Here is a 13270-nt window from a genome sequence, read left to right as displayed (position 1 = left end):
CTGTTTTTTAAATGTTCCAGGAAAAAAAGCTGTACGTTTAATTTGCTGACTTTTTGCCCCCATAATAAAAAAAACAGGCAAGAGGAATAGTTCAGTGTAGCACTATAGTATTAATAATTCCTTCAATAATGCAAAAAGTTGGTAATAACACAAGTCTCAAAGTTCTTGAATGCTAAAGAAAAAAAAACCTATGGTTGTTTTGGAAGAAGATGGATGCATCTGTAATACAAAACTTTGATGGAAACTGTGTTTGCTAAAGTTGGATAGAGCAGCCTCGAACCTAGAAATCTTACTTGCTCTCTAGACAGGACCTACTTACCCTTCACACATGTCATAGTGGCACCACAATAAAGTGCACAAACTGGGTTCTTTCCACAGTGCATGACAAATGAACACAAGCACTCAGTAAGTACAGTGGTAGAGGGAAATACCATGTCATTCTATGAGCTGGAGGAACAGAATTTAAATTGATTTTGAAGAATCCTGTTTGCTGATAAGGACTTCTAACAGCCTAAGTTTGGCTTTAATTTTCTTGTACTCCCTGTACTCATCAAGCATTGGGACCCGATCTTCTTTCTGCACGTTCCTGTAAAAAGAAGCACACCTAAGTTTCAAGAAAACCCTCCATCCTGCAGCAAGCCAAACACAAGAGCAGCTATGGACAGTTATCTTAGGGCAGGTAAAAACATTTTTGGCAGCTTGTTCACCAAGAAAGGACACATGGTTGTACTTTAGTTCACTGTAGTTAAAATTGCCATCACCTAAAAAGCTGAGTAGAAAACCCAGCAGCATTTATTCAGCACAACTTGCAACGTTGTTTATAAATCGTTCTCTTAAGTTCTTCTGGAGATTTTAACAGGATATGAAGACTTTTCGTTTCAGATCCTGTGTACGCGTTACAGAAAAATACCAATTTAAGTCGATCTACATTTTCACTGTATGCAGACCAACCCACGAACTGGTAGCACAGAATTATTCTTATTTAAGACTGGACTATAATAAATTAATCTACTTATCTGACTTATTTTTAAATCAACCCCTCGTTATTAACCTCATTATTTGCCATTAAAGTGAAAAGGAGTTATGTCCCAAATTCAGTAAGTGCATGAGGAAGCCACGTCAGTGGAATTTGTCTGACCAGTGGTCCAGGAGTTCATAGTTAAGGAGAAATACAGTAGAAATCACAGTTAAGCGAGAAGGTCTGCCAGTCAAGAAAGTGACCGATCTCTTACAAGTGTTGTTAGTTTCGTTCCCAAGGTGATACACCTTGAAAAGCCTCCTGTTAGGCACAATGGGCAGCAGCTCAATCACATTCATAACAACATATATTCAAATAAGAAGCCTAAAAGAACTAAACACCACAGAAAAGAATAACAACTATATACCCCTTTATTGGTAAAGCAAATACCCACTGTCAGGACTGACTTACTGGAACAAAGGACAAAGAGGCTGACTTCCCTGCCCTATGTTAAAAACAGAGGAATAATCTGAGGGGTTTTTTTAAAATATAAAAAATACTTTTTTATATTTACTTTAAAATGTTAATTTTTTTGAAATGGATAAAACCCCACTTCTTCCATTTTCAATTATTATGCTTTACAGACTGTAAGAGAGGAAACAAAACTCAGGAGCAGGCTTCCTCCACTATTAAAAACACCATCAGATTCCATTTGGCAACATTCATACAGAAAGTTGAAAAAAAAAACCATTTGGCTACAAAGCTGTTCAGCATCTGGTTTTGCGCTACACAAACCTTCCATTCTGCTGATAAAACTCCTCTTCAAATTCTCGTAAGGTCTTACGTAGCTTCTTTTTTTCAGCTCTGGCTTTCCACAGTTGCTCCAATAATTCAGGCCTAAAAATTTCAAGTGAAAGAAAAATACTGTTGGCCATACAAGAAAATTTAAATTCTTCAAAGCATACTCAAAACCAACTGAGCTAGCTGCACTAATAATAAATGTGTCTCGCTCAGAAGGAACATGCTAGCTGTTTGATAGTGCAATATTGAGAACAAGCTAGCAGATAATAAAAGGGTATAAATTTTCTGCTGTCTACACAGCTCAAGTAAGGCTGAAGAAGGTTTAGAAGACACTAAACAGTTCACTGAATACAAAGAGATCTTAGTCAGGCACGTCAGAGGAAAGAACACTCTTTCAAGCCAAACACTTCCTGAGAGGTGCTGAACATGTCACTCCCTTCCACCCAACATCATCTATTTGGCATCATGGCTTGAAGTGCAATAATTGCAACGTCTATAACAGAATTAGGCACTTCTTATTTTTTACTCACATAGAAGCAGCGCGGGTGCTTGACAGCCTAAGGTCCCGGGTCAGTTTCTCTTGACCATCTTCTACATCAGACTCCGAGTTTTCAACTGGGCTTAAAACAGGCTGTGTTTGGACAGCAGTTTTTAAGATATCGCTCAGGTCTGCAGATAAACCATCACTTTCCTCCTCTTCTTCCTGTAAGTCAAAGCAGAAATTCAAAACAAATATGAAATACTTCAGTTCCCTATTACAAATGCTGGGAAGTATTTATCAAAAATGCACTGTACATACCTTAATTTCTTCAAAAAAATGGGCAGTTTCACCTTCTATAATGGGCTGTAACATCTGCCCCCGCCTCTTGGTTGATGGTGACCCCTGCAAAAATTTAAGTTTGTTTCATTATGTGCAATCAGACATTAAATGCTGTGTACAGTCAGAATTTTGTTCAAGTCACCTAACGCCTGAAGGTATTTCTTCCTACAGAAGAACAGAAGACTGCAAACATACTTACAGAGCCCAGACAAAACAACTATAGAACCCAAAAAGCTCAGATGCCCAAAGGATCCTTGACACATAAGTAAAAATATCTAGAACTCTCACATTCTTCTCCTGACTTAAAATAAAAAGGATGCACTCTCATTCTCTCTCCATGTTTTGTAGAAAATTCATAAAGCACAAAGATATCTCTGAATTTCATATTTACTCTTGTTCCCCCCAAAGCAAACCACAGGGAGATTATAAGAACAGTTACACAATGCCACGGCTGTTCTTTCTCTTCTGCCGGGCATACAGCAGGAATAACCCTGCCCGTTTCTTTTTCTAGGCCGCTTTGAAGCCCCGTGATTGAAGTGCTACGTCAGGGATGTCAGAGTTATCTGTTACCACCTCAGAGTCAAAATGCTTTGAACTTCAGCCCCGAGCAGGTGCCACTGTGCTGTACAGGTGTCACTGGCAGCTGCCTGCTGCACACAGGCACTTACGCCCTGCTCGCCCGCTACCCCTGCACGGCATTAGCAGTTTCCACAGATGGGACTCTTTGAGCAGGAGGAAGGGGGAACACAAAAGCCACACAGACAATGACCTGTCAAAAAAACTTTAGTTCATGAAAGGTGAACAGCTTCCTGCTTCTCTGGGCATTTCCATACAGGCTTCAGTGTACATGATTAGTAACCTGTGATACCGTAAGAGCTATCCCATGGAAGCAAGTGACATAAACCACAAAGCAATTCTGGAAATACCTGGCACTGAAGACAGCCTACCTAGAAGCTACCACTGAACAACCCTTGGTAATTAAGAGAGGTCCACATATCTCCTATAGGTTTCAAACAGAGAACTATGAAAAATATCTTACAGATGTTGCCTACAGCACAGATTAGGAATTATGTTACCAAGATCTCTTCTGAATTTAAAATCCTTTTGGTTGGCTATCACCCATCCCTTTATCTCACAGCCAAAGAAAAAGAAAAAAGAAAGAACCACCACAGTAGTCATAAGGCTACTGATAACATAAAATGCATCTCAGCTGAAGAGTCAGATTTTTGAGGTAAGAGATGGGATAAAACTTAACCAGTCAAGGGCACCACCAATAACCTATGATGGTCTCACCATCATGGAGAAATGCTTAGGTGTTTAAGAGCAACCTGTCTTTATGGAGTTCAAAAAGGGATCCTGATATAAAAGCCCTTAAACTGAAATATGACTGCAATGTAAATCACATCTTTCTATAAAAGCAGCTGCCCAAAAATGTATGTGCAAGAAAGGAACGATCTTGAACTGGTCCCTTTATCTCAACATACTTTGGCTTAAAGGGGATAGCTAAGAGCAGTCAGAGTCAATGTAAACAGCCGATTAAGTTCCAGCTGAGTAAGCCACTGCCCAGCTATGTAAGTCTCAGAACTGTCTGTACGTAAAGGGATTATCTCACCTCAGCTATGCAGTCCCTTCCTTCCAAAAGGGTCAAATAGCTAATATCAAAACTGTTTGGTTGCAAGATTTTGCAACAGTCAGCCAGCTGTTTGTCATTCCTCAACTGTTTTACAGGTACAATGAACAAGGTGACATCAATGTCCTCGCACAGTATGAAAACTTTTCTTCCTCATCTCTTCCAAGACAACAGAGAGAGGAAAGAAAAGAACAGAAAGCACTACAAGTTAGAAGGAAATGAAGTGAAAACAAAATGAAAAGCGCAGGTGTTGTATAGATGCTGCAGACGTTGATAACACCTCACACTGGGGAAGCATGGAGGAATGGAATGGTTCTTATGGCCGTCCTATCACTCATGCTTCTGGTGACAGCAACCTGCAGTGCAGAAGAGAGGCAAGCTTCACTGCAACTGGTGTTACTATTCTTGGGAGGACTCTTAGTACAGTGTGTACTGCAGAGCCATACCTAGCACAGTGACCTGGGAGCACCTCTGCCCCGGCAAGGCAGAACAGCTTATTTACTTCCACCGAGAACCATTTACTTCCTAAGAGCCATCAAGGTCACAGACAGCTTTGAACTGCTCTGCTCTCAGCAGTAAATCAAATGCCTCACGTACAATGCCAACAACATCTTATATCTTCCAAGAAAGATGTATTTCATGGGACAGTATTACCAGCTCTTCTAAAGGCAGCCTAGCAGTTCAAAAGTGGAAAACAAACAGAAATAGCATTTGTTTTACTCACAAGAATAGGAGTAATGCTTGCTCTAGTTAACATTTGTTTTACAAGTCTGTATCTGTCATAAAGTGGCTTCACAATATGTCTTTCTTCTCTAGTAACCTAAAGGCAGAGAAACCACAGAATTAATTATACCAGTCACTCAATAATATACAAGCAAACACAAAGCGGTATGCTGCTCCTGCCAGGCCACGTACATTCCACTTCGAACATAAAACTAGTTTAAATTGTGTGGATGAAATGGGGAATAAGTGAGTGCTTTTTTTCTCCTCTTTTCTCCCTATATTTTTCAGGAAGAAGTTTTAAAGGCTTCCTAAAAGTTAGAGGAGCTTCAGTAGAAGCAAACCCTCTACCTTTAAAGACCCATGGAAAAGAGATAAAAAAGGGACCAAGAACTGCAGGAGAAGACCGTGTGCCTAGCAATGATGATGATTCTACAGAAATGACAGGGGAAAAAAAGAAAAAGATGAAATTGTAGAGAGATTTTTATCCAATATCTGATTTACTCTCAATTTTTGGCCACTGTGTACTCTAACATAACGAATCTTAAAGGCTATCCTAAACAGTTACTGGCATTTTCTCCCTAAGGAGATTGTAGAACCATGCCAACAGCTCCAAGACCATTATTCTTCCCTGGCTTTCACACTGAAATGCTTGGTCAGATTTATACGGCAGTGCTGATTCTAAAGCTGGTATGTGAAGTCCGGAAGGCTGCTGGATAGTAACTGGAAAGACCTTGTCATTGGACTAGTGATGCTGATCACTATTCAAGACAAAAACCCAGAACTTTAGGCACTAATAGCAAGTCACTTACTCTTGACTTCCATATCTCTAATCATCTCAGATACACGCCACAGATTTTTTTTTTTTTTTTTTTTTTTTAAAGTGCCTTTTAATTTCTGGTTTTGTGAAATCCAGAACTACATTTCAGGCCTTTTCCCAGGAAAGTCAATAGCGTCATTTATTTTTAAGATTTCTCTTTGCTTCACAGACATTAAGACACCAAACAACACCAACCACTTTGCAAACTCCAACAACCTACCAACCTGAGGAAAAAGGGCCTATTAATACATAATTTTTTTTAAGAAGTTAATGCAATAGCTTCCTCTCATGGCAACATGGACACTAATAGATAACTTTGTGGTTTGGAAAATGAAAAAAAAAAAAAAAAAACCCACACCAGCATTAAATTCTGGTATCACTAACGCACAAGAGTTACTGTTGTCTATGCATACATTAACGGTTTGATGAAGTAAACCAAGCATTACCGGCCGGCCATGTTGACTTTCATAATACAGGAGGCTTTTCTGGAGAGATGTTTTCTCTTCTACCAAATGGTCCTTTGTCATTTTCTGTCAGAAGAATAAGTCACCCCTCATCAAACACAAGTCACTTCAACAGTTTTTCTACATTATCAGCTACGCAGATGCCTCAGCCAAACTTAGCTTAGCTAACACCATACATCCCACCTTCATTCATTTAAAGCTGTCCAATATTGTCAGCACATTTTTGTAAATATTTTAATAAAGAGGGAGCAAGGAAGACATGGTTGATCTGGACCATTTCCCCCTGGGGTCTGAAATACGAGGGCTCGGTAAAGGGCTGCTAGATAAAGGCATCATTTTGTTGATAAAGTGGTATCTGAAGGATTTGATTGTGCTCTATTTCTTGCCTATTCATAATTTGATGCTTACTTTTATATCTTCTGGCAAACATCTCTCCACTCGTTTTTCCTTTAATCTTTTCAAAATGAGTTCAAGTGTAGCTTCCTTGGTGGGCTTCTTCTCTTTCTGCACAACCCGCATCTCATCTCCATTTTCTTCATCCTCTTGGTCAAGAGAGGAACCAAAGCTTTTTGGAAGAGTGTTACTTCGTGGACGTGTTTGAGGTATGAATTCTCCATCTGAGCTCCTCTGCTTTGAATCTGGAATGAGAAAAATTGCTCAAGCCAAAAGTTTAAAAGAAATAATTCTCTCAGTTTGTCGAACTGCAAATAAAGGAACGTAACACTTTGCATAGGCAAAGTTTCTCTTCTAATGAACTAAAACCGAAGCCACAAGAACAATTTGATTTTGACTTTTGAATAGTTCAGAATCTAGAAATGAACATTTCTCCTTGTCTTGTGGAATTTTACTGAATGACTTAGCCATCTTAGCCATGTAGATAATTGGTGTTTGTAGAAAACCAGAAACCGTAGCACCCCTTACCTTTTATTTGCTTTCTCAACTTGGTAAGTTCAGTCATCCATTTTAAAACTTTCGGATTGGCTGCGATATCACTATAGGAGGGCTGAAAAGTAATGCAAACAAACTACATTTTATAAAAACACACACACTGAATCTTATTTACAATTAGTTCTTTCAAGATTTGGTAATGTTTGTGACAGTAAATGTGACTAGTAACACGGATGCCACTCTTAGTACCAGATCAGACCTCAGTGCCAACGTAAGGGACAGCACTTGTAAAAACAAACTTGAAACGAGACATCAGAAGCTGAACCAGAGCGTAGCAAGACGCTTCTGTCTCTCCACACATCTGGTACCTCCCCAGTCTCACTGCATAAATGTCACTGTCTGCCCTTCTTTGGGCTCAGGCATCACAGCCCATTTTCTAGTACTGCTGTTGCTCACTTCACTGTTGCAGGCAGCAGCATGTGACAACATTATTCTTATTTGTGAACCCACACTTACCCAGCGATGAACTACAAAAAGTAACTTAGCTCTACCATGCAGTCCCTTTACCCTGAGTGAAAGCCTAAGTGGTAACTTACCTTACTGTTTTTCTCTTTTTCAAATTGTTCCTCAAATTGCTTTATTTTTTTCTGTAATTTCTTGACAAGCTGATACGGTGTCTTGTCTTCCCTTTTGTCATCTTTTGTGCTAAAGGATGCTCTTCGTGTTCTGTATTAAAAACATCATTTAAATAATTAAACGAGTACAAACAACTTGTATATTTGAATAACAGATGACTAATTTCAATTTTTTTCTCCAGTTCATAATCCATTCTTTTCAGGTTTTCAGACAAGAGCTATTTACTTACTGAATCAAAATGCTTTGATCGGCTGCCTTCAAGATGTGATGTGTAATTTTTTCCTCTCTAATTTCATTAATACCCCTAACAGAAGAACAGCATTTGAAATTCAGGTGCAATAAACTAACGTACCATTAACTACATTGTCATTACAACAGTTCTGGTGGCTAGGCTACTTCCCTAAGTTACCAGAAACTCAGAACTACTTGAAGTATTGGGCACAGAGGAAAGCCTAGGCTGGAAGCTACCACTGAACGATCCTTGGTAATTAGACAGCTCCACTTAACTGTCTTAAGCAAGTTTGAGATACTTATCTAAAAAGCATCTACACCATCTGTTGGCCTTACTAATGTATTTCTAGAGTATGTGATTCTGGTGTTAAATCATCTTTTTGCACTTGTTCAGCTCCTTGACATTTGCTGCTTGTGAAAAGCCTTTTTATTTCAAGGCTGGCCACGAGAATTTTCTTGTACACTTAGCACACAAGGTGACTGAAAGATCCCTCAACACAGCTAGTGACATCTACGTAGTTCAAGATATTAGAAATACTAATCTAATAATCTACTAGTGTAGATGTAGATCCTTATTAGTTTCAGGATGACGAGAACAGCTATTACAATCAGCACTTCTCTGCAGGTCAGTCTTCTGCATCATTTTAACAGTACTTGTCAGCCATCTTCTGTGGCTAACTGGAGAAAACTTTTTGCATCAATAAATCTGTCAGAGAGAGAATTGTAACCTCTAAGCTTGGTCTCTCCTGTTCCAGATTTTCTCATTTTTACGAGATTATTTCTTCCCTAACAAGCATGGAAATTCTTCTTAAATGACCTTTTATTGTAACAGTAGCAGTCAGTACAGGGCACAGGTTATTTACAGTTTTGGAGGGTCACACTCCCAGCCTAGTGTCACACAAATAACTTGCAGCTTGTTTAGTCACAACTCCACTTTCATACACTTGGTTAAACAGGCTCAATCCTCTAAATTGCAGGCAAAGACCTGCATTAAGAACCCCACCTCTTCACTGTACTGCTATGCCTTGCCTCTCCCTCTAACAGCTGATGCTTTCCTAGACCTCTTCTGAATGAAGGCTTTCCACAGCTCAAATCAAGAATCTGCCCAGAACATCACTGCACCACTTAGCTGCAGTAGTTTGTATAACCTGGCTTTCTTTACTGTGAGTGGATGACATGCTATGCAAAAAAAATCCAAAATTATGCAATATGAAAACAGATATTCATGCTACTGGAAACAAAAAAACAAACAAACAAAAAAAAAGGCCAAAACTTACATAAAATCATAGACCAGCAGCCCAGTGAAGACTGGTAAACAAAGGATATAAATATGATCTTCAGCCCAGGAAGTGCCATTACGGCAGGTTGTCAGAAGCCCTGACCAAATGCCAGGGAAGTCTGTGCAAGCTCGCCCTATTTTTATACTCTTTCCCTCATCATCTGCCAGTGGCCACTTTGAGAGACAAGATACCACCCCAGGTGAACCTCTGGTCTGACTCACTACGGCAGTTCCTGAGCAGGCAGCACAGCCAAATAGCCGTATAATGCTACATTTGACCTTGTCTTCAATTAATTCATACTGTGAAAACCCATAAGGCTCTTAAACAGCTGTATTTTCATACTGGCAGTAACACCTCCTGCCCCAACACCCACCAAATTGCATTAAAATACATACCTAACAAAAGAAAGTGCTTTGGATGAAGAATCTAACGTTTCTGGATCATGCAAGAAACGTTGGCTTTGCCCAAAATCCAAACTACGATGTGACAATATCGGATGACAGTCCTCTTCCAGCGGATGATTAGTCATCCTTCCAGCCTGTGGGGAAAGCTGAGCTTCTCCAGATTCACTGTCCTCTTGCCAAGATTTGAAAGCAGGAAATGGATCTAGAAGATAAAAAAGGGACAGAAAATGGTACTTTTCTGTTAACGGAATTATAAACAAGAGTCAAAAGGAAACAAATACATGTACCCAATGCTTAGTCTTGTATGCTATAAAGGATGTGGTGTCATACACAAAGTGAATAAAAACATTGAAATACGTCAGAAAGCTACAAATTCTGTCTCATAACAACTGAAAGAAAAAGGTACTGAAATGAAGTATGCACACTAGGATCCCTTTTTCAAAGTGTATTTGGGAGTATGCATTTCTGAACAGATCAACAGGGTAAAAGAGCCTTATTATCAGAAATCCAAAGTTGGAAGAATATATTTATTGTCCATCGCAATATTTTGCTGGGGAAATTAATTTTCATACCTTACGCATGCACTTTGAAAGATTGTCCTCTTGGTTTTGAAGCAGGTAAGCCTGACAATACCTCTTTAGGTACAATACCCATTTGCTTAAGTCTTTCTAAAGGAGTGTTGTTGGGTTTTTAAGTTTAAATCCATCTTGACACCACTGAGAAAAAGAGATTTCTTAATTTGTGGAAGGTGGTTTCTTTTAGGCAGGGGATTCCAAAACAATCAATTTTTTTTTAAATCCCTATAAAAAATTAGGTGCTGACATCCCTTACAATTCTCAGATATGGTTTTCTTGCTGTCTAACAAGAAGTCGACGTGGCCTTCCAAGCACTTTAAACCCCCCCCCCCCTTTTCCTTTCATAGAATTGCCTGTATTTTCCATTTCAAATCAGAAATTTGAAAACTGGGTTCAGAGTGTGCAGAACAACAATAAAACCCACAAAGTAATCTTTAAAAAAAATAACCCTTGTACCTGCTTTCCATTGTACATTTATTAAGTGTTATTGGGATTTTTGGTTTTGTTTTTAAGCTATAATCTTGCCTGTTTACACAGTACAAGATACAAGAAGGGGACCTTTTAGAAAAAAGTAAACAAAAAAATTGCAGATCGAACATTCCCAAGATATAAGGGACAGCAGGTGAAGGGTTAGTCAGAAAGCAAACCATAAACTATCAAAAGGCAGATAACTGAACGTATGGCGAACCATACTTACCCTCCCCTTCTCTCTGCAGATGCATTGTTTTGAAATCAATGAGGGGAAAAGTGATAGGGCATGGCGCTAATAAAATGAAAAAGAATGGCAAAAATACTAAAGTGAACACACAGCACAGTCAGAACAAACTATACATAACATGTAAAGCAGGAAGATACAGTACCAGGGGAAAACATCCCATCTTTTGGGCCAGGCCCTGAGCACTCTCAGATTCCAAGCAGTTTCAGTGGCAGGTAAGGATGCTCAGCCCTTAGCGAATTTGAACTTTTTACTGAACAGGTTTCCAAAGAACTGACACAGGAATAGTAAAGACTTACTGTAGTTTAGTAAGAGTCTCATGCATCCTCACATCAACAAAAGACAAGTTCTAAATATGTTTTTGCTCAGAGCTTGTAAATAAATAGAGATGGTGGTGATTTCCAAAAAGCAGGGCAAATGCAGAAAAAAGACTCAGAAATATAAATTAACTGATCTGCATTTTTGCCTTAGTCTAGCAAGCATTTGATATTCATTGTCAAGAACTGTTGGTTACAGGCCTTTAAGTTTTCTGTTACATAGACCTGTAACAAGATTTGGACTAGTACGGATTTCTTTACAAAGCCAATCTACCTCAATGGAATGCCACAAAGACTTGCAGTGCCTTGGAAGGCTGAGATCGTAACAACCGTTCTCAACAGGACAGAAGAACAGCCAGTTAAAATACTTTGCAATGGAATAACACCTCTTGCAAAATATCATGATTTTACCACTGAGAAGCTTAACTATAAATTCATATACAGATATGCTACTTCTCAAAGTAAGAGTCATAAAGCTACTTGGGCAAGTAAAACCAAAGAAACTTTTATGAGAAGGTTTAAGGAAATAATGAAAATGGAAGCCACAAACCTTCTGAGAATACATATTGAACCAGATTAACAGAGGATGCAACAAAATGTAATGCGCAAATAAGCAATTAATGTAAATAAAACACTGAGAACATAAGCAGATTTTTTTTTAAAACTATCTAAAGTTATTAACTTGGGCAACAAGAATGAAAACCTGGACTTGGTGTCTTTGGATAACTGCAAATCCACTTCTCTGTAACATGACTTACTCTGAACGTACAGTTTGCTAGGGCTCAAGGCGGCCAACCAGCAAACACTTTACTAGTATTAGCATGCCAATCACAAACTGCAAACCTCACCATTTGTAAAAGGGTTAAAAGGGAAGTACGGATTCATGCAGGCAATTAATTTGGAAAAAAAGTCAACACTGGTGACAAATTAACAGTAAGTTATCACCATCTGAGGTTCAGGAGAAAGCTCTATGTGCTGACATGCTACAACTATATGCTGCACTCTTAAACTATGTACATTCCCAGGGCATATTTCAGAAGTTTTAATATTCACAAGAGAGCAATCAGAAGTTAAGTGCAGTCATTCTTTGTCACCAGTGTCTTACTAACATTTGATGGTGACACAGGCACCACAAAGAATAGCTGGAACAGCCTGTTGGAAGTTAAAAAACCTCACTGCCGTGTAGTAAAGCTGTCCTACACCTACCAAGTTGTACTTGCAAGGTTTTACAATTGGAAACAAGTGGACTGTGGTCACTGTACTGTAGGTGACAGTTCACAGTATTTTAGCAAACTATACCACATGCATCTTTTAAGGTGATGATTCAGAATATCAACACTAGGCAGAGGAAACAGAATATAAGGAACACATAAGAACATAAGTACTTTGAAAAGAAGATACTGACAAGAGTGTTTTGCTTTGGTTACAAAGGGGTTATGTTTTTACACAAGTAAAACAGTCAAACAGTTACTACCAGACATTTCAGCAACAAAGTTCAGTAAAGTCACAAGCTCAGGGGCTTGCTAAACCTGGAAGGCCATGAAGAATAAGGTCACAAACAAAGAATACTGTCTGAGAGAAAACTATGTTTTCATTTTGCTTTTCCTAAAATCCAAAGGATGAAGGGAGAAAGGGCACAGAAACAATATCCATCTACAGCTGTAACTTTTACTCGAAAATTTAGAGCTGTTTCAAGCTGCCCAATGACATGGAAATCAACACCTGACATACCCGATTTTTAAAACAAAACATCTAACAGAGTTGTCAGAATAAATTAAATATAGATTGCTGTGTTTAGTAGTTTCACAGTTTTAAGTCAAATTCAGCTAGTATTAGAACTTCAGTAGCTTACATTTAAAAAACAAAACAAACAAGATACAGTGTGAATATTAACTATAGGACACAATCAGAGAAAGTGTTTTTAAGGACTTGGATGACAGACTCAGGGTCCTGGGAACCATAAGTCACTTTTAAAAAAAAAAAAAAAATAAAATAAAAAACCCCAAAAACC

At 38.7% G+C, this 13270-nt stretch overlaps 1 protein-coding gene across 3 annotated transcripts in view; it reads right to left on the bottom strand.

The window, feature by feature from the left end:
- Positions 1–429: 429 nt before the first annotated feature.
- FAM13B (family with sequence similarity 13 member B) overlaps positions 430–13270 on the bottom strand; it is a 39529-nt gene continuing 26688 nt past the window's right edge. For 2 of the 3 annotated variants that reach the window (XM_086471182.1, XM_086471181.1), the window contains exons 13-23: positions 10925–10990; positions 9644–9854; positions 7698–7827; positions 7135–7216; positions 6622–6851; positions 6196–6279; positions 4934–5029; positions 2559–2642; positions 2290–2462; positions 1754–1855; positions 430–586 (exon numbers count right to left, since the gene is read on the bottom strand). In XM_086471182.1, the coding sequence (XP_086327308.1) occupies positions 463–586; positions 1754–1855; positions 2290–2462; positions 2559–2642; positions 4934–5029; positions 6196–6279; positions 6622–6851; positions 7135–7216; positions 7698–7827; positions 9644–9854; positions 10925–10990 (1382 nt within the window). In that variant the 3' untranslated portion in view covers positions 430–462. The remainder of the gene's footprint in view (positions 587–1753; positions 1856–2289; positions 2463–2558; positions 2643–4933; positions 5030–6195; positions 6280–6621; positions 6852–7134; positions 7217–7697; positions 7828–9643; positions 9855–10924; positions 10991–13270) is intronic. The other variant, XM_086471183.1, reaches the window with a different exon arrangement.

The sequence above is a fragment of the Leptosomus discolor genome, chromosome 10 (assembly GCF_034619465.1).
Source record: "Leptosomus discolor isolate bLepDis1 chromosome 10, bLepDis1.hap2, whole genome shotgun sequence".
In the NCBI taxonomy this organism is placed as follows: domain Eukaryota; kingdom Metazoa; phylum Chordata; class Aves; order Leptosomiformes; family Leptosomidae; genus Leptosomus; species Leptosomus discolor.
Note: the sequence above shows the minus strand (reverse complement) of the source record. Positions and strands in the feature narration are given on the sequence as shown.